Source organism: Dreissena polymorpha, chromosome 12 (genome assembly GCF_020536995.1).
Source record: "Dreissena polymorpha isolate Duluth1 chromosome 12, UMN_Dpol_1.0, whole genome shotgun sequence".
Taxonomy (NCBI): Eukaryota; Metazoa; Mollusca; class Bivalvia; order Myida; family Dreissenidae; genus Dreissena; species Dreissena polymorpha.
Window position 1 is genome coordinate 31,346,890 of NC_068366.1, and position 22,610 is coordinate 31,369,499.

Genomic DNA, 22,610 nt, shown 5'->3' on the forward strand with positions numbered 1-22,610 from the left:
TTATAATCATTTTAAGGCATTCAATAAGCGCGGTACTGTATCGCGTAATGGTGGTTTTACGCGAAAGCTTACAATGCAATAACTAGCGCTTAGTACTATACAATTTAATCGCAAAACATACAAAGTTTCATTATGCGATGGGCGTTTGCATCCAGTCGATACATTGCGACCAATTTTAATTAAATAAAAAACGACACTTAAGCCTAGCATGTTTAAGAGTACAAGCATTATAAAAGTGTGGCTATAAATGTATATCTACTTATTAAATATTCGACCTTATAATGTGTCTTTAAAAGTTACTGTCGTACTTATTTCAAACTGTACTTAAGGTTATAATGAAAGTGTTCACACTTATTTCCTGCAAAGATAATCTTAAATCGTGACTAGGATTAATTTCAGCTTTTATTTTCGTGATTAAATTCGCACGGTTTAATCCAACTAGCGGCATATATTTATCACGTTAAACCTGCGTCTGATACCAGTAAACTATAACTCATATGTTTGTCTTATTTATATCTGAAATATATATATATTTGTTTCGTAAAAGCATATGATACACGTTATTTGACACACGTTATCAAATCATGTTGTAAAAGCATATCATGTTTAATCTCACAGCTATAACACATGGGTGTTTTTGACGTGCTATATATAAGCTCTTCATCTTGTTCAAATATAAAAAGTGCCAGTGAGTAAAATTATAGAGAAGTATGCTCCAGCTAAGAGAACAGGCCAATTTTAACACGGCACTAGTACACTTATATACTAGTACACAAATGTCAGCCTGCATAACTAACTGTTACACGTGTAATATTATTTTAAAACAACATACACTCCCCTAAAAAGATTACACTGTTGTTAAAAAAAATTCCAATTAAAGATATACATTTTACGCAGTAGCGTAACCTTAACAATATTTGCAATCGTCCTCTACACGTGTCCCCATCAAATATGTTACAAGAAATAAAATAAGCATGTCGCTTATGACCATCGAGTGTAATATGTGCTTACACCAATGTCATATCTCTGTGAAGTCCCCTTCGCGCACATGGCACGTGTGCATTTATCTAATCGGAATACTGCTTGTACTTACCGATTCTTGCATAGACTGCCAGGACCCCTTGTTTTGGTCATCTAATAAATTACTTGCAGACTTGAAGAAATTCTGAAATATAAGTTATAAAACTTCACATTAGTTATCATTTTAATCGAAGTATCCAATTTAGAAATGTATTTATAAAATAATCTCACAAAGCTCTTAACACTGTACCGAATAATTGTTATGTATTAAACAATATGATTCCCAAAGTATTATATATTTTAAAAATATAATTTTTTTAATCCGAATTTACGTTAAAAATTCTTTATCGACAGAATGTACGTATTAACAAACGTTTTGACAAGTTTTAAACAACAAATAAGACAGATGGACTATGTTGCCCGCAAAATGAATGACGCCTCGATTTTAAAGTGTTCAGTTGGATGCATTCAACAAAGTGGTATTTTACAATTATAATTTCACATTTTTTGTTCGAATAATATTTTGCTTAAATTGAACTTATTTTCATTTATAGTTCTAGAATAGATCGCATATATGTTTCTGTTATCCCGGTCTTTTACCACATTAAAAAAAATATTTATTCTTATATTTTGTTCACCGATAAATAGAGAAGTACGCGTTATTTTCATTAGAAACTACAACTTTTCGCCTAATTTAATTTTTATTTACGTAATACCCTGCCATTAAATTAATAACATAACAAGCAATTAGACGATTTGATAAACGTATCGTTTAATACGTGTTTAATAATAGGCAGATTTTCTTATTTCAATCACTGTTGAACTACAGGTTTAGGGTAACATATATCTTAGAATACTACCTTGGCAATATCTGGTGTAACTAAGCCTTTCTCCTCCACAAGGTTTGCGACAGTTTCCAATGAGCTCGATATCGAGGCTATCTCAGCATTTGTCAGTAGTGAAGATGCATTTGGTTTCTGCTCTTGATTGGTCACATTGGATATTTGAGTCAAGGCGTCTAATACATCTGATGTCGTGGCATTAGCTTGTAAGCTTTTAACCTTATACAATCACAAAACCCAAATCTTATATCTGATATGAATAGTGGGAATTATCGAATACAAGTAAAGTGTGAGATTTGTGATGACCTTTGCGGTTGTATTTTGTTTCATCACTTCAGCCATTTCCGAAGAATGATAATATAAGTTACACTGTTACAGTGTGAAACCATTATATCTCAACCGACTACTCGATTACTCGGGGTGTATGGAAATTACACGGGGTGTATGGAAAATACACAATGGACACGTGACCGCTCTAAGCCAATCGGATTAAGTGATTTTTGTAGGAGATGAGATATAAGTATATATTTTAAGATAGGGTGGTCTGTTATTTTATTGCCCCCATGGGTTTATAAGCACAGTATGTTCAGTGAACATGTTTTGAAAAATGTTAAATGAAACTTTAAGTGCTAAACTAAAACCTCCAGTAAAGTATATACAAAACGCGTGATAAATCGTTAACCTAATATTATAAACTGTATGAATGGAAGCTTATTTGATTGTGAAACTTGCTCCGTTCGTATAAATACACGTGTTTACTTAGTTGTGCATTTTTGCCTGATAAAAACTGTAAGATCGTTCAATCCGTCATGATAACCTTTACAATTTATCGGGTTTAAAGGCAAGCCTTTTAAGTTAAACGTATGCGTGCTGATTTACGTATGTCAGCGTTTTTGTGGTTTTCGTTTTCAATTCGATATGCATTAATATTATAGTAAGCTACTTAAAGGGTATCAACAGGAGATAAAAAGCCAAATTTGAATAGTCATGTTGTGTATATGTTTGCCTACACTAAAGTTTCGTATAATTAATTAAAAACGTTATCAATAATAATACATACTAGAAGATATTGAGCATGAATCTTTTTAGATGTACGTACTTAAAATTAGTCATTACTGACTAACGCTAAAATAAAACCAAATATCATTACTGCAATAAGCACGTTGGTCACGGCAGTCCTGGTACAGTTGTAATTTGGAAGCTGCCAATCTCCATCCTCCAGGCACTTCCTTGTAACATAACCTGCAATAACACGCAATTATCACAAAAACTCGACGCAATTGCGACAATGCAAAATTGATGATTCATAACAATCCAAGAACACAAGGGCAAGAAATAAATGTGCTTTGTACATTATATTGTCTATTACCTGTAAAACCGGCCTCACACGATTTCACTCGCATTTCCCCCGCTAAAATATTACCCCAGTCCATACCTCGACTATCGGTATTTGCAGTACACACTACAAGTATAAAAATAAATACATTAATATATTGTTTTTCATTACCGACAAACATAACGTCAGTGACTCATCTAAATGTTGAAAAAAACCCATATCGCTTTCAGTTCTAACAAATGCCACTTATGGTTGAGCAATATCTGACCTTAACAAGCATGCTAAGAATTAAAAATATCCGTCTGCAGTTATTCCTGCCAAAAAGCATGTGACATAAAGAGATAAACGACATATACCACTTTAATAAAAACTCACATTTTACGAATGATAATGTGTTCAATATATAAATAATAAAAGGAAAGTTTCAATTAATTAAACAAATTAGTTTAAGTGTCTGTATATAATTGTTATTACCTTTTTTAGCGCATATTGGTTGTACCCCAGACCATGTGCTAGTATTTTGACAAATTCTAGATATATCACCAACCGGTTGAAATCCATCTTTACAACTGTAGTTAGCAACAGCTTCATATTTTGTACTGGCATTTAATACCACATCACCATTGTCAGGTTTTGAAAGAGGTCCACAATCTAACCGAAACATAATGCAAATTATCGCAAAAAAGAAGCCTTGTCCCTCGTAGTATCCCGATAACACAACAATAAAGGTAACAACTCATACTAATCTGTACAATCATGTGTATATGCTTATACAATAAACGCACACATAAATGAACACGTTAACTCTAGAGACATTATAATGAGAGATATTCGTGTAAACCTCTAGTAGTATTTTTGTTAAGCAAATGGCTAATTGCCTGTGCGATAGAGAACAATACATACAACATAACATCACACGTAAACAAATATTACAGCTTGAGTTACCGCCTAGGAACGGTCAATACATGTATTGTGGGTTGACATCGGTTTAAATGCTTAAAAAACTAATAACATTTTAACAGTTGTTTTCTATATGTTTTTTCTTTAAAGCAACTCAATATAATTCCAGTTTAACCTTTACAACATGTATGGTCGTGATAATCCATTTAATTATTTGAAGTCAAAATTGAAATATTCATATTGTAGCCTAAACTGTTTCACCCATAAAACATCGAGTTAATAAGAATAACATGAGTCAAGAAACATTAAGAAAGAGATTCATTCAATTAAAGAAGATATCAAGAGGTTTTAAAAATAGCGACATACCTTTTGGAATACATTTTGCATGTTCCCACGTAGCGTTTGCCTGGCACATAATCTGGCTAGTATTCGATTCATACCCAGCCTCACATGTCACATTTGCTAGCGATTCGTACGTGGTGTTGGCTGTGTTTAAAAGTGTGTATGCCCCATTCAAGATGGTTGGTGTAGATCCGCAGCCTATAAAAATACAAGACACCCACGACAAACCTTACTGATCGACATCTATTTGGTTAAACAAGTGTATTGCCCTCGATTAGCTTTACACAAATGCCTATTAGTGTGCATTCCATTATTTGATGTATATACTTAAAACTGTTATAAGTTGCGTGAATAGTTTAACCAAAAAACATCCCGTTCCACAGCATCACATGTGCACTACAGATTTTCTCCAACAGGATAATGGATATAATGTAAGACGCCACATATTGATTAAATTTATAGAGATTATCCTTTTGCAACGGAGTTTTTTTCCTCAAGTCTTAAACGCTAATCACATAAGTAAAATTGTTTCTTTGATTGCATGATTTATATATGCTGTACAACTTGTTGAAAGTTATAAAATATAAGTTGCGAAATACCAAAACACTTATTCCCCTTATCGAGCTGGGAAAATAGATATTAACATGTATTCAATTATTTGAATTCTATAATTTGTTACTACAATGAATGGCGCAAATATGTTCACACAGTTGCTTCAGAATGACAAAAACGATGGAAGACAACAGAAAATTACTTCGTTTACGCAGCAGCAATTAGTCGAGATATATTCTTGTCGAGTTGATGTATCAAAAACTAATGTGTTCTACCTTTTCTTAAACACGTGGTATGTGATTATTCCGTACATAAACATTATATGCAGCCAGTTTTACACAGCTATATTGCGTGTTGCTGATTGAGTCGTTCCTTCAAATCACCCTTAATCACAATTTCTCACATTTGGTAGTTCACCACAAACTCGCACATATTGATTTCATAAGATACAACATTCTTTCCAATAGCATTGACTCAATAATATACAGTTATCATTTTGCTTTAAATCTTGGACATCACGAGCCCGCGTATATGGTCATGACATCAAGGTAGGTAAACGAAGATAAAACGAAGTATAATCCAGATTAATCCTTTCTGCATAACAATAAATAAGTAAATGCAATCTTATACAATGCTTCTGAAATCATGTCATGTCTTTATTTCAAAACATTAAACTTTGTCCACTTAAACGAAGACGGCCAGTACATGCATTTGGCGTGTTAACTATAGTTAGAACATATATAATCTGTAATTAAGAATGGTTAATAGGAATAACTTTTACAAGAAAAGCAGAACCTCCTAACCTGATCGAATTGATCGTGTTAGAAACAAATTAACATGTGAAAGCAATTATTCGAAATAAATTAAAGTATTACGCACGTACAGTATCTTTTCTAAATGACACAACGAACACGGCTTTTAATGAAATGTCATATATCATATCCAAGCGAAAATGAGTTTGTACTATGGAGATTACGTATATTCAATATTGATGTATCACCTTCTAGCGTTTTTTCACATGTGCTTAACATCACGTCGTTCGATATATGCCGTGTAAAAATAATAATTTAGAAGGAACCATCATGTTAACATATGATATAATAACTTTATTGGTTGCGATTGCTGTGTCCCACGTCGCGTATGCCCGACATACAACGAGTCTTACGTTTGATTCAAATCCAATACCACAAGTCACATTTGCTAGCGATCCTTAAGGGTGTCTGATGTGTTAAAAAGGTGTGTTTAACAGTGTGTACTTTCCATTTAGAATTGCGGGAATGGTTCAACAGTCTTGAAGATACAAAACACAAACGATGAATTCGACCGCTCGTTTAACTTAAGATACAACTGTAAAATACATGTTAACAATATAATGCAATCGATGGAAATAAGTCGAATACAATTTGAAACGATAATTGTAAAATCTTTTTACCAAAACAACATAAAACGTCATGCGTGCGATTTAAATTAAATAAGTATTAACAATCACAGCGTGTTACAGTGTTAAAAAACATCAACAAAATGACAATCAGTATAATACGCATTGCATCTGTGTATTGCCCTCGATTAATTTCACAGTGATGGTAATTATTGCGTAACAATTATTTCATTGATATACTTAAAACTTCTATAAGTGGTGTACATAATTTTATCCACGAAACATAACATTCTACATCATCTCATGCATAATTAAAACGCCCTCGGATAGGAGTATGCATGTGATATATGTTTACACAGAATTATCAAAGAAATAGATATTACCGAATTGCACGCAGTTATCTTTTTCCGAAGTCGTATTTGCTTATGACGTTATAAAAATAGTTTCATAGATCGCATGATTTATACATTTTGTACAAAGTTATGAACGTAATTTAATCCGAGAAATTGAGAAACATCAAGACTCTAATTGGCATTATTGATCTTGAGCAAAATATAATAACATGTATTTATTTGTTTAATTTTAAGTTTGATTACTACATCAAGTGATGCATATAATATATTCGCACAAGAATCATCACGTTCTAAACAATTGCATGTGTAATGAAAATAAACTCCAACAGAATTATGCATACATTTGAAAAAGCATCGCAAAGATATTGTAATATATATTAACATCCCCACATGTCACATTTGCCAGGGATCCGTACGTAGTATTTGTTGTGTTCAAAAGTGTGTATACTCCATTCAGAATTGTGGGAATAGAACCACAGTCTAAACGAGACAAAACATACTCAATTTTATTTGACAGTTCTTACTACTCACAATACACATGGTAGATGCTGGTTTACTCTAACAAAAAATGATTTAAATCGAATACAAGTATAAACTATAATGGCTATTATCTTCAAATAAAACAACGCGCAACTTTAATAATGCAATTTCGATTAAATTCACATTTACAAATATGTCGTTTTACGGTATTTTAAATTATCCACAACATAACCATCAGTATCAAAAGCATTGAATCGGTACTAAACAATTCGTCAAAAGATACCAAACATCATTATTACACAGTAAAACGATTTTAAATGCACCATGAAGCTAAAGTAATAAATGCATCTTTCGCAACGCAGTTTGCGTATGACCACGACGCACTTTCCTAACACATGATCTGACTAACATTTGATATACCCTGTCTCTCGTTTTACATTTGCTAGCAATTATTACGTGGTGTGTGTTGTGTTTAAAAGAGTGTTGCTTCATTAAAGGTGGTTGGTTTGGAATCACAGTCTTTTAGATAAAAATTATCCAAAGTAAAAGTTACCTCTCTCACTTCTTACAAGCTTAGAGTAAAATCCGACCATCCCATAGGGTATCAAACTTAAATTATTGTTAACTTATTAATATCTCTTAATCTCTGCCGTTCTTCCTCACAGCTGAATCAGAACATTAACGTACACTCTGCACACTATCAGCAGTGCACATAAACCATCGGAGAGCATATTTTTTATTAGATTTTTTATTTGAACCATAATGTTAGTTAAAGTTATGCTAAATTCACAATACATTTTTTGTGTGTGTAGAATACTCATATTGCTCCTATCATGTACCCATGCTGAAGAAGAAAGAGCTCCAGATGTGTATTACTTATTAGAGGTCAACAAGTGTTTCTATTCAGGTTACAATTCTTTTGTAAATGTTATTTGTCAGAATATTCTTATAAGGGATTAAAAGCTTTACAATTATTTTATTTTTTACAACAGTCATTTTAACAGACTAAAAAGTAAACAAAAAATCGAAGTTAATAATTGTATTTAAATTTCAACAAAAGCAATTCATACGTAAAGCTGGTATATTAAGTTGAAATAACAACATGGAAATACAATGAAATACAATACATTGATGCATAACATAACCATTCAGTATGAACTTGAATGCTACTTGAATGTCAGTAAATCAAAGCATAACAAGTGGCGTGATTTTGCATCAACGCCTTGCTGATATGGCTGTGTAACGAACTCAGTAGTATCATGTTAATAGTCAAGATAACTAAAGTATAGTCCAGTACACAAACACATTATGTGTAGTATAATAATAGCTATTTAATGACCAAAAATATATATTAAACAATTCCTTTAAAAATGTTGCTTAAGGTCAGTGTCAGAGCTAAAATTTCACAAAACATCATTTAATTTTAATTAAATGGAATTATTATTTCCTATTATTTTCCATAGTTTCATCCATTCTTAAAGATTAAGTTTGCATATTTGGCTTGTATAACGTATCATTGTTTTAACTTGCGGGTATTTTCTGTATTCATTACATTCTGTCGCGTTTAATTACTTAAAACACGTGAATATTTATCTTTTTTTGGAAAAAATAAATAAAATTTTAGTAAAAAGATAAGCATATACCGTTGCACATTATATGTAAATCGTGAAAAATGTATTTTCAAACAGTTCTGAAGTGTTTACTTGTTTATTGGACGATGTAATTGATAGCTTATGGAAAATTATTACAACAGTTAAGTGTGTTTTTTTATCAAAATGATGACTGAACAGATGGGAACGAAAGGAAAATAAATCATGATTGTATCGTTGCCTTCCTCGAATTAGCCTGCTACGATGGTACTGTCTTATCATTAATTATTTGACCCTAAAATTGTTGTAAATACATTATTAAGGCAAATGCCTGTTGTTAAAAATTTCTTCATTCAAAATAAAATATCACTTTAACGTTAATGTAACTGAATATACAGGGGAAACACATTCAGGCAAAGCAATAGCTTAATAGAAAAGTGAAAATAATAATCTTTGACAAAAGCGTTATATTTAGGTCTATACGCGGTGAATTTTGAAGTGAAAGGAACGAATTGATATAATTTGAATAAAGTAAATAAAAAGTAATTACCAGTTCATAATTTTAAATTAAATAAATTTAATTACATTGAATTGAATTAAATGTAATTATCATAATTTATTTCAAATTATTGTATCTGCTTTTTATTGCTGTTTTATTTTTCTTATTTATTTCGTTTTTTATCACAAAAGTCTAGATGCTAAAGCTTCAATGGAAAAAAATCAGGTGTTAAACGGTGCTATATTTTTTTTAAAGCTGTTCGGATAGAATATTTGTCGATGTATTACGATTGCTTCGATCCGTGTTAATAGACATAGTTCAATATCACGAAGGATTCTTTATTAAGATAACTAAATTCTAATGACTTTTATGATGTTAATTATACAATCACAATCGAACATTTTAACTAAACAAACAACTAAATTTGCTGTAACTGACACATAAACGAATAGCATTTTTTTTGTTTATATGCGGAACAACTTGAAAGCTTATTTTACATCGTATGCAAAATGTTAGGAAACGTTAATTTTGCAAAGGCAAAGTTAATTTAAATTGATTATGTCGAGTTTGTTTTGTAGTAAAAAGGAAAGAAGATAAACGTGTTCAAGTTCAGTCGCATTTATATCGCAGTAAGAATATGAATTTCTTCAAAACGCTCTGTTTATATCGCAGATCCATTTTATAATATGATACCTCGTATTAGTTTTGAAGACAGGCTTTACACAGTTACGTATTTAGCCTTTAAGAAACTTAATAATAGAATACATGAATGTTAATTGGCACGGCGTCGTTCTTTATTCCATCTTGTTCCGTTTATTACAACAGTTCATCAACACTTAAGCGCTCAACTTTAATCTAGTTTGAAACAAATCAATATTAAAGAGACTCTTCATGAATATATGTGATTAGCAGTGTTTGAGATGTTACGGATGGTCCGTCAATCTGTAAAATAATATCAAGCCATATGTCAGTAGACCGGTATCGGTAATGTGTCAGAACAGTTATTACAAAACTCTTAGCTGAATTATATTGTACTGCGCGCGAAGAAGGCCCTTACTTTCAAAACAAAAGAGTAATTATGTTTGAAAAAGGGACAAACTATACCAAACACAATCGTGAACATTTGATAAACATATTGTGAATAGTTATGCATTCTGACTTTAAGGACGCAACGAAGACCTGGCGCATAACATTGCATTCGGATTAAAACATATGATTAGGAAATTGTATATATCAAGGCAACGGGATTCGAAAATGTAACGAAAATCTAGCGTGAAGCTAAACATTCTGATTTGAAAACATGATAAAACTTAGTGCTAAGCTATGCATTGCTATTTAGACATCTGAAGGACACCTTAAATATAGATATTCATGCTGCTGTAAAGAACATATTTAAACCTAGTGCATAGCTATGTATTAAGATTTCAGAGACATTGGGCAATTTTGCGCGTATATATTCATTCTGTTTTAATAAATATGATAAATACTCACTGTATAGCTTATCATGTTGGGTCAAATATCTGTTAAATACTTAGTGCATAGTAATGCATTTAAAGATCTTACACAATATAGCGCATTTCGATGCATTCCGATACAATGTCAAGTGACGTCCTATTGCATAGTTGTTCAAAATGATTTGAATACCTGATAAACGTCCAGTGTGTTTGTTTTCGTGGTTGCATAACAAATATTGTACAAAAATATCATTATTAACTTATATGAAAGATTATCATTATAAATTTCGATAAACATTATCAAATTGTACTTTCTTTACCATCCGGTCCTTTCTACGCCATACATTTCATAAAATCGGCTTCATTGTTTTTAAATGTTTAAACTATTAATATTGATATTGTAAAACTATGCCCTCTCTGTTGAATGTCTAACGATAAAAATGCTACAATTTCTGCCAGTCACAGTTGCTTTGCATTGATAATTAAATTAAGGATTATTGTGAATGTTTTACTTGTTTTTGTCTCACAATACATACAGTGGATAGTTATTATTGCGATTGAATGATTGAATTGCGTAGTTTGAATATTTGTTGTTGTTTGTTTAAGTTTAAATAATACGCTTGAGCCGATTAGAACCGCCACTGTTTATCACACAACAAATAGCATACCCACAATACATTTATGTTTCTATTTCCGTCTGTACAACAATGGTTGTTACAATATTTTAACGGATATTAAATCGTTTACAAATTCAATTCGACACCATTATATTATTTAAAGTAGCTTATACATGACTATATTCCTGTCGTAATGTAATAATTACTATATATCAAGTTGATTTTTTATGTTAAGCTCACCGACGTTTGAATAAGCTCACCATACGCTTGTCCTGACTGGTTCGTGATTTAATAAAGACTTATTATTTTAACCAATACGTACATATCAGAACTTTTTTAAACATTCCTCTCAGCTGTTGTGATAAGATTTTCAACGTTTCTATAATCGATATTGGGAAATCCGCATTTAACTAGGGCAATTCTATTAAACCGTGAATATACTTAAACTGCTTAAACTAATCACTTTGAAAATATAATGTCATAGTATATTTTGAGAATAGTTTTCAAAATACAATTTTGAACCAAGCATCGCCCATCGCGATCGTTGTTTGTTGTTCATGTCCAGATGAGCTAAGAACAGCAACATGTTCCGCATTTTGTTGTTGAATGTGATCAATTTCATAAAGATACCTGATCTGGGATTCTACTAATGTATAACCAGTTCTACATAGCAATATTGCGTGTAGCTCAAAGATCGTTCCTTCAAATAACTATATATCACACTTCGTTAGATTTCAAACAGATTGATTTTATAAGAAGCATTATAACACAGAACAGCATCGATCAACAATTTGCACGACTCCCCGTGTATATTACTAATACTGAGGTTGGTAAACGATGATAAAACGTAGTAACATCGAGATAAATCCTAAATGAATATTCAGGTGAATGTAACAAAACATTAAACGAAGTCGTAGACGACCAGTTAAAGCCTATGTCGTGTCAACTTTATAAATGACATAAAGACTATTCAATTTAGAATGGTTAACTTGAACCCCGTTTACAAGAAAAAAAACAACTCCTAGCCTGGCCGAATTGATGGCGTTAGAACGAAATTTACGAAGATGTAAAAAACAAACCAACGGTTAAACAACAATCAATAAAATTCAACAAAATATTAATTTCCTAAGTGTGTGTTATTTCAATAAAATGAAGCCTTAACTACAAATTATTTAAATGCCAACCATCAGGCGGACGACGTAAACACCATAATACTATTTTACGGTAGTATAATGCTATTTTTCTCTAAATTTTCGGACACTATATTTTTGGCGTATTTCTCTATATTTAAAATTTCGGACCCAAGAAAATTCATTTTTATGAAGTTACAATTAAATGAACGAAAATTTTCAGTAATAACGGTATATACTTTTATCACTTACCCTGTTTCCCATGTAATATAACCATTACGAATATTTTTATCTTACACATGTGTAATATATTTTTTAAGCGTTATCATTGGCTTAGGTTTCGTTCGATTGACCAATCGCATTTTGTTAATTTGCTGAAATGACGTAGCAACGTCAAAAGACGTCCCGAAATGTAATCAACATTCGGGATTTATCATTAGGCCACAACAAATTGATGATATGTTCTATAGATTTTTGCTTCCTAAAAATGGAGCGAGCGAGCGAAATAAAAATAAATTTATTTTTATTCTTTTATTTTGTTAAATCACAGGCTAGCGAAAAGCGAAAAATAAAAAATACATACATTGTCTATGTAAATTGATATATTTTGACAAATAGATGCATGATATCTGCACAATACCAGTACAAGATCATTTAGAAGTAATAATTGAGTTTAAGTCCTTGTCAAATGTTTGTAAACATAAAGAAAACAAGCAAATTCGTTAAATTGATATACCCCGCAAATATACTTCTTGACACAAAAGTTTTCTGGGCGAATGGACAACGCCAACGTGCATCATCCTCTTATCCATATATATACTCATACCAAGTTTCAACGAAATCCGTCAAAGCACTTGCAAGATTTGGATCCGGACACACACAAAAAAGATTTTTTTCAAGATACAAGGGCCATAACTCCATTATTACCCAATGGTGTACAATGCCATTTGGCATGCATCATCCTCTTATCCATATATATACTATACTCATACCAAGTTTCAATGAAATCCGTCAGAGCACTTCCAAGATATGACTCCGGATATTTTTTTAAGATACAAAGGGCCATAACTCCGTTATTAACATATTGTGTACAATGCTTTTTAGCGTGCATCATCCTCTTATCCATATATATACGCATACCAAATTTCAATGCAATCCGCCAAAGCACTTACAAGAAATTGCTCCGGACACAAAAGTGCCGGACGGACGGAAGGACGGAAAGACGGTCGGACGTATGGACAACGTCAAAACAATATTTCCGCCTATGGCGGGGTATAAAAAGTCTCTAATAGCTGTTCTGCTTTCTCACACCAGGTAGTGATTACTTAAATTTAACACGGTACATGTAGTTTTCATTATCAAAGTTATATAAGAAGCTCAGTTTTCTGTCAATGATGGTTTAATAACAGGACACAATAAATAATACAATAAATATCAAGCATAAACAGTGATTTTTCTTTGCGTCATATTTTACAGCCTGTGCCTTTTTGATTGGGGGTAACGTGCAATTAACCATGAAATTGGGAATATTAAATCATTAGCATTATGATTATAGGTAACAGTATACCAATTGTTAATAAGTGCATGTTTAACTGCTTTCTAAAATATATAATATAAAGTGCCAGGGTATTAAACTGCTGTATGATAAACTCAATAAACCAATTGAGTTTATTTAAAAAAAAGACTTATTTTTGGGAAATTTTGCGAGACTTTTAAAAGGCAAAAAAGTTCCTTTTTGGGAAACAGCTTTTTGTACAATTTTCAATTTGGACACAGCCTATAAGAGTCTGTTATTTTGGGCAAAAAACACTGATACGAAATATCTCGAATTTCTATTAGTTCTAAATATCATAGGTTATGGTATTATACAATACTCGATGCATTACTTTTGTTATTTTAGCACTGTTAAAATTAGAAATGAGAAGTTTAAGTTTTGTAAAGTAAAAAAAACCATAACGTCCTAATGAAAGAAAAATAAGAAATGGGTGGTTAAAATTGATTTTAATATATAAAAACGTCAATCAAATGCCAGTAAAGTCGTTTAGGCCCAGAAAGTTTTTTCACTTTCTTACTTATGCTAAATTCATGTTTAATGGGCATATTGTACACCTTACACTTAGCCATTAACAGTTTGAACTAGAAGATAGGTGGCTTATACACGACATTTTTTGTCCAGTTCAACGGCGACACTCCTTTGCGTGTTAATTTTTAATATTTTAACTTAATCAATACCAACAAGTTTATTGCAGTTTTTTACCAATCGAACGCATACCGGCGACATTTCAAATCCTGATGTAAATACGGTTGAAATTATAAAATAACTCAAATAATCTGTGATGCAATTACTACTAGCCCCGGTGGAAAATTAACATTTCCATTTGTGTTTTTTGCCGACATGACAAGACAGACGAACGCTACCATATGTTTTACCATAAACCAATGTAATAACGCAAAGCGTTATAACTTTCTATGTCGTTAAATACGTAGGCTAAATAAAACTAAATCATTTAATAAACAGGTGCGCAGTAAATTGTTTTGCTGCGGGCGCAAAATAAAAATAAAAATATTTTTATTTAGTTTAAAGATTTTTAGGTGCGGCGAATCCATCAAACATTTAATCAATTTGTTGTGGCCTTATGTTTGCGTAAATATTTAATTTGCTCAATTTAAAGCATGTGTGAAAAAAGATCGGACACTCGTTGTCATTCCATTCCACATTTTATTAAACTCGTCCAGGAAATCCGTTAGTAATTCGCCAAAGGTTCGCTTACTAACACAATTCCTGAACTCGTTTAATAAAATATGGTATGATATGACAACTCGTGCCAGATCCTATATATCTCATATAATTACCTTTTGGGTTGCAAATTGCATTTTCCCACGACGCATTTGCCCGACACATAATGAGTGTTACGTTCGATTCATATCCTGTATCACATGTCACATGTGCTAGCGATCCGTAAGTGGTTTTTGATGTGTTCCAAAGAGTGTACTTTCCATTAATAATTGCAGGAATGGTACCACAGTCTTAAAGAATAAAAGGCAACACAATTTGAATTTGACTACTCGTTCAATTTACAATACAACTGTAAAATACTGTTAACTCTATAAAGCAGTCGATTAAATAAAGGCGAAACAAAATTGAAACGATAATTTAATTTCTTTAAATAACGCGACACACATCATCAAGAGTGCGATTTAAATTAAATTTACTTTCACAAATACAGCGTGTTGCGGTGTCAAAAAAATATCGCCCCAAAATAATCAGTAAAATACTCATCGACTATGAACTAAACAATATGCAAACAGAAACCCAACATCAATAGTATTATTTAAAATGATTTCTAATGCACCACGAAAAATAACACATTACATTTTACCTTTTTCAACGCAATTTGCTGTTGACCACGTCCCATTTGCTTGACACATAATCTGGCTTACGTTTGATTCATATCCAGCCTCGCAAGTTATATTTGCGTAAGTGGTGTTTGCTGATTTGAAAAGCCAGTATCCCCCATTGAGGATGGTTGGTGTAGGTCCACAGTCTACAATAGACAATAGACAAGAGCATCACTGATCGTCATGTGCTTTTTTTTTTTAAAACATGTAACGCCCTTAGTTATATTTGCAACGAAGACTATTATTGCGTAGTAAATTATTTTACGTTTCTACTTATAACTCTTATTAGTGGCATACATAATTTAACCCACCATCCCAACATCCCATTCCACAGCATCGCATGTTCACTGCAAATGCACTACAACAGGATAATGGCTATAATTTAAGACGGCTCATTAAGATGAGAGATTAATCTTTTGTAACACAGTTTTCTTTTATTTCAAGTAAATATTGACAATCACATAATCAAAATAGTTTCTTTGATTGCATGGTTCATATATATTTTGTACAAAGTTGTGTATGTTATTTAATATTAAGTTTTCCTTACTCATTCACGCAATCATGATGTCCATACAGACTCAATTATATTTTCTAATTACTTTTGTAAAAGTATCTCCACTTAATTTCAAGATTTATGGATTAATGTACTTTGAGAAATTTATAAAATTTTCATTTTTTTTGCAATTTGGTAACATGACCAGGTCAACTAATAACACATGTTAATATTTTTTTCGCTTAAAATAATTCTGAATGTGAAATGTATTTATACAATATTAAAGCATATCCTATTTGCGCTACTTCATATAAATTCTTTCTAATAACTTACACGAGGGGTAAAGAAGCTTACCGTCGTTTTAAAACGAGAAAGTGACATAATTGCAACCTTATTCCTAATTCTTGTCACATTTGTCCCATATACCTTACTTCAGTATGCTTCTTTACCATCCTACACTAGAATGTCAGAAATGTCTGTAGACGAATGGTCTTCTCCAGATGAAACATTTGTTTGTGATTCTTGTTTACGTTGTTGTTGATGGTACTTACATGAACATTATTTTCCAGCATTTTTTCTCATATTTATACAAGACTTAGACTTGCATATCCGTGCATTAGAAAACTTCTCCAATCGCCCATTGTCAATAAAAGGCACAATTTCATATTTTTACTGTCCCATGCCTATATATTTTAATGGATACTAAATGTGCTAAGTTTTGAAGCTGTTTTGGATATACAAAGATGGTAGGTACATGAACAAAGCACTTTTTTTTCCGAATTAAAAACTCATTTTAAGTTGATATTAGGAGAAGTTATTTTACGGATCAATGTATATATTTTTGTTGTCAGAATATCTTAAATAGTGGTGATTTTTTGTGTAAATTAGTGTAAATAAGTACTGCATTTGTGCCTATTACATTTACTACAACATTTATTACACATAATGCAAAGCTTATTCTTTTAATTAATAACTGATCACAGGGACTGGGCAATAATAAAAGATCACAGGGACTGGGCAAATACGCGAACCGGTGAAACTTTCTGGTTTTGTATAAAAACAAAACATAATAAAAATATATTTATTTTGTGGTTTTGTTTAACAAAAGCGCAGACATTTGCTGTTCGAGCTTTGGTTAACGCGTATTTTCTTCGATTTTACAAGACGACAAGGATTACACGGTTTATTGCTTTATTGATAACCGTTACACTACAGTCACTTATTAATATCTAAGTTAGGTGATTTTTCAAGCGGTTCCGTAGTGTAGTGGTTACACGCTCGCTTCACATGTGAGAGGCCCAAGGTTCGAGCCCCAGTAGAATCAAATTATTTAATGTGTGTTCTATGTTAACTTTTTGTTTTGATGTAGACATTTAAAAAAAATATGCTGTTTTATTTTAACCATTTCTTGTTTTTATTATACCCATGAAATATATGTGTGAGAGGGTGGGTGGGTTGGTAAACACATTAAAACTTGTATAGTGTTTTCATATCAATGAGAACTCAACCCCTATCGTAAATGAGCAACGTAAGAATAAGTTCAGAATCATCTCCCCTTGAAGTTAAGAAAAATATGAAATTACGCTTACAAGATGAAGCATATTTTTTTTAAACCTACACAGTTCTGTTCCATAATTGAAAACTGCACACGAATGCCAGTAAAAAATGAAACCAATGTAAACACAAATCATAGAAAATGGTTATTTGGGAGTTATAACACAACATCATAGATAATGGTTATTTGAGGGTTATAACACAAAATCATAGATAATGGTTATACCAGTATGTTTTTCTATTTTGTTTAAAATAATAGGCCAATATATTAATATTTACAGTAGAAAAAAATCGTTCCATGTAACTTTATTTAGTGCCTTTTACACCTTATGCCTATGTAAGAAACGTTAAAAAGCAGTACAATTCCTATCATCAAAATATGAACCATTCTCTGCACACATGAACTGCAAATTATTTCCTCATAAATGAGGTACTATAAGATTGATGTAATGACAGCGATTATTCGGAAGAATATGTACGTCTTAAAAGTACACCATACATGACAGGAAACCATCCTTGATATCGTTTATTTATATATATTTATTATACCTGTTATGATGAATTATTACTTAAAAGGCAAAGTCATACCGAAAACTTTATCATCGTTATTGTAATATGTTATTCCTTCACTCAAATGAATAATTTATCTTTGGATAGCTGTCAATTCTGTAGTTTAGTATGAAATGATATCATATATAACGTATCTTACAGAGTATATTATATATATGATTTTGTAGTGACTGTCATGTTTTATTGATAGCACACACATTGTACCCATATCCAATTTTTCATAATTCAAAGTCTTAAGTTTCAATAGGCTTCATCAATATTTCACTTACTACAGGTTAGTTTTTAACTACTTTTTAAAAATGAAAATGTCCCTTTAATTGACAATGGGCGCAATGTACTGAGTCTACATTTATGGCATGAGACATTAAACAAATACAAATATTGTAGTGCAATGTGCTAACATGGCTGTGTATACTGCTTTAAAATCATGAAAAGCAAAATGTAAATCTATGCACACGTTTTTGAAACGAATATTATTTTGTGCAGCTCTAAAGGAATTTGAAATTAAGGCGGTACAACTTTTTGGTTTTGATGACAGGCTATCAGATCATTTGTCTAGATGCCATTTAAATGATGGCCATATAAAGACAGTTTAAGATATTACAAAATACTTAAGTTTTTTTTACTCATGTGGTACACGAAAAGGATTTAACAATTTGTAATCTTTGGTAGTGTTGCATGTTATTTCAGACACACATATGTCTCAGCTTTGTGATTACTTGGAAGGATCAAATAGACGAGCTTTTGCTTAGGGATCAAGGAAAAATGTGAAGATCCGGCGGAAATCATTCCTGTTTTTGCTGCCAATTAGGGTAGATTGTTATTCCTGAATGAACTCATGCATCAAATTGTAGTTTTTATAAGATGAAGTACACCATTTAATATTGAACCCTATTTTTGAAGGTTTGTTTAGAATACTTTGGCATCAAGTTAAGAAAGCTCTACCCTTTTCCCCAGAACTTTTGATTAAAATGTATATCGTACAAGATAATTCTGACATAAACACTTCAGTTTTCTGGTGTTAATTTGTGTTGTTTTATGTATTAGCTAAACCATCTAATTAATATATATATACGGATATATATTCTAAATAAATAAATGAATAAATAAATAAATAAATATAAATAAATAAATCAATAATATATTTATATATATAGGCGTAGATGTGAAGAGGAAATAAATGCATGATATTGTTGCATTATCAAGAATAAATAGCAGAGCATTATGCGAAGACTGAGCTTTAAATGGTAACACTAAAGACCACATTTGATATACATTTCGATACATATCTTAATTTACCAACATTGATTGAAAGTGAATATAAACATGTCAGCAAAATTTATAATATTTTATATTATATTCATTTAGTAACCGTATCAAGAGCTCTTTCATTATATTGCTTGTCATAATATGCTCAATGGAGTTCATGAAATAAAATTTCAATAATTAATACTAGTAAGTAGTAACATCCAAACGGCGACTAGATACAAAATAAAAGTACATCAATGAAAATTCATTTGAATCTTTTGACAAATATATAAGACACATATAACAAGTAAATAGCTCACAGTGAACGATGATATCAAGCTGTGTAGTCCTAAATCCAACTTCATTGGAAACATTACAAATGTACGATCCAGCGAAGTATCGACTAATCGGTGTATTAAATAGCGTTATGCCAGGTATTTTGGTCGAGCCGTTGAACCAGTTGGCGTTGCAGCTAGGGTTGCAGGCGGGGCTTGAACAAGTGATGGCGGTAGAGAGCGATGTGTTCTCAGTCACTGTCAACGGGCTACTGACAGATATTGTAGCTGACAATGGTCCATCTGAAAGAAAGCATTTCTGTAATACTGTTTATGTTGTATTATATAGACTTAACGCAAAACAACATTTACAAACAATACACATTGCTGAATATATATGCATGCATTGTGTAATGGAAATGTGTTGTGTTGATTTTAAAAGGTACTGTGTTTTTAAATTTTAACATTCATCCTTAGTTTGGCTTGTTGGCGCCTCTGATTTGAAATTTTCGAGAATTTTGCCCTTCCTCGTTATTTCGTGTTGGCGTGTTTTTATTTTGCTCCCTTTAACCATGCACCACGCAAGAACAGAACAATGTTATAATTTACGCATTTCGTTCCTGCTTGTTCAACACGCAAAATATGAATAAGTACACACTAGTTTCCTCTGATTTGTCTTTCTGGTGTTTTTTTGCGGCTTTCAAGAGCCAGCACGCCAATACAAAAGCATTGGCGCGTACACTTTGGTTTCCGGCAAGCTGTCGTAATGGCGCTCTTCAAACCCACCAAAACTTTAGAGCGATGTGGTAGAATTTAGCCATATTAACTTATCAAGAACACGGCTATATCATAAAACTTTCATAGATCTAATGGAAGTGAAAACTAAAACCGATACTATGTCTAGGAATAGCAAATTAGAATCACGTTCAGATAAAGACACAATGGCCTTCAGCAATGTTAAATTAGTGTTCGTATCTTATTCAAAAAATCTTCCAAATAAGACAAGTACAATGTTGGAAATTCCCAAATAAAGATTTTGTTGTTATTGCATATTGGTTCATTACACATGTTTGTTTCTTCAACGAAATGTCCGTAAGTGAATAACTTACAGTGAACGATGATATCTAGCTGTGTAGTCCGAAATCCAACTGCATTTGACACATTACACGTGTACGATCCCGCGAAGTATCGACTGACCGGTGTACTAAAAAGCGTTGAGGCAAGTATTTTGGTTGAGCCGTTGAACCAGTTGGCGTTGCAGCTAGGGTTGCAGGCGGGACTTGAACAAGTGATGGCGGTAGGGGGCGATGTGTTCTCAGTCACTGTCAATGGGCTACTGACTGATATGGTGGCTGACGATGGTCCATCTGAAAGAAAGCATTTACTTAAAAACATTAAATCGATATGTAAGCACAATAAAAAGTAAAGCACTCCGTTCAGTTTAATGAATTGAAACAATGTACATATTTATGGAACATGATATGTGCATTTAACAGGCAGAATAAAGGGTAACAAGCAAATACTGAAAAGGCGTTTGTGTTGTAAATTGTCGAACTTTAATGTCGAGGTTTTAACAATATAACTTTCATCAAAATAATCAGATGAAAAGAAGTTTACTTTCGAATGGAAGGTTTCTGTATTACTGTTTATGTTGTACAAGTATTATATAAACTTAGCGTAAAACGACATTTACAAACTATACACATTGCTTAATAATTATGACTGCATTGTGTACTTGAATTTTGTTGTTTTGATTAAAGAAGGTACTGCGTTTATACATTGTCACATTCATCCTCAGTTTGGCGTGTTGGCGCCTCTGATTTGACGTTATTGACAATTATGCCCTCCTTTGTTATTTTGTGTTGGCGTGTTTTCATTGTGCGCCGTTTAACCAGGCAACACGCAAGAACGGACACTGTTATAACAGACGCTTTTCGTTCCTGCTTGTTCAACATGCAAAATATGAATAAGTACACACTAGGCTCCTCTGATTTGTCGTTCTTGTGTTTTGGCGGGTTGAAAAAGCCAGCACATCAACACAAAACATTTGGCGCGTACACTTTGGTTGCTAGCTGTCGTGATGGCGCCCTTCAAATCCGCAAAAACATTAGAGCAATGTGGCAGAATTCAGCCACCCTAACTAATCAAGAACACGGCTATATCATAAAACTCTCAGAGATATTAATGGAGGTAAAATAAAACCGATAATATGTCCAGGGATAGCAAATTAGAATCACGTTCAGGTGTAAAAACAATTGACTTCAGCAAATTGTTAAATTAGTGTTCGTATTTTTTTTCCGAAAAATCTTCAAAATAAGACATGTACAATGTTGGACATTCCCAAATAAATGTTTTGGTGTTATTTAATATTGGTTCATATTACAATATTGGAGTAACGATACTCCAACAAATGTTTACACTGATTTTAGCTTGAGGCTTAAATTAGTGTTTGGATTTAACTTTTGTTTGAACAAGGTAGGTGTTTTTCTTTTAATTAATTTTACTTTTAATGGTTAAATGCCCAAAATAATTTAAAAAAAAAACATATTTACAACTAAAAACGCAAGTAAAAATGGCGA

The 22,610-nt window shown here is 32.1% G+C and overlaps 1 protein-coding gene across 1 annotated transcript in view; it reads right to left on the bottom strand.

Moving 5' to 3' along the window:
* LOC127852498 (adhesion G protein-coupled receptor B1-like) overlaps window positions 1–22,610 on the bottom strand; it is a 46,880-nt gene that overhangs the window by 19,202 nt on the left and 5,068 nt on the right. Inside the window, exons 2-11 of the mRNA XM_052386455.1 lie at window positions 21,141–21,398; window positions 20,077–20,334; window positions 15,873–16,037; window positions 15,346–15,519; window positions 4,465–4,638; window positions 3,673–3,849; window positions 3,232–3,324; window positions 3,013–3,104; window positions 1,881–2,081; window positions 1,094–1,165 (exon numbers count right to left, since the gene is read on the bottom strand). Of these exons, the coding sequence (XP_052242415.1) occupies window positions 1,094–1,165; window positions 1,881–2,081; window positions 3,013–3,104; window positions 3,232–3,324; window positions 3,673–3,849; window positions 4,465–4,638; window positions 15,346–15,519; window positions 15,873–16,037; window positions 20,077–20,334; window positions 21,141–21,398 (1,664 nt within the window). The remainder of the gene's footprint in view (window positions 1–1,093; window positions 1,166–1,880; window positions 2,082–3,012; window positions 3,105–3,231; window positions 3,325–3,672; window positions 3,850–4,464; window positions 4,639–15,345; window positions 15,520–15,872; window positions 16,038–20,076; window positions 20,335–21,140; window positions 21,399–22,610) is intronic.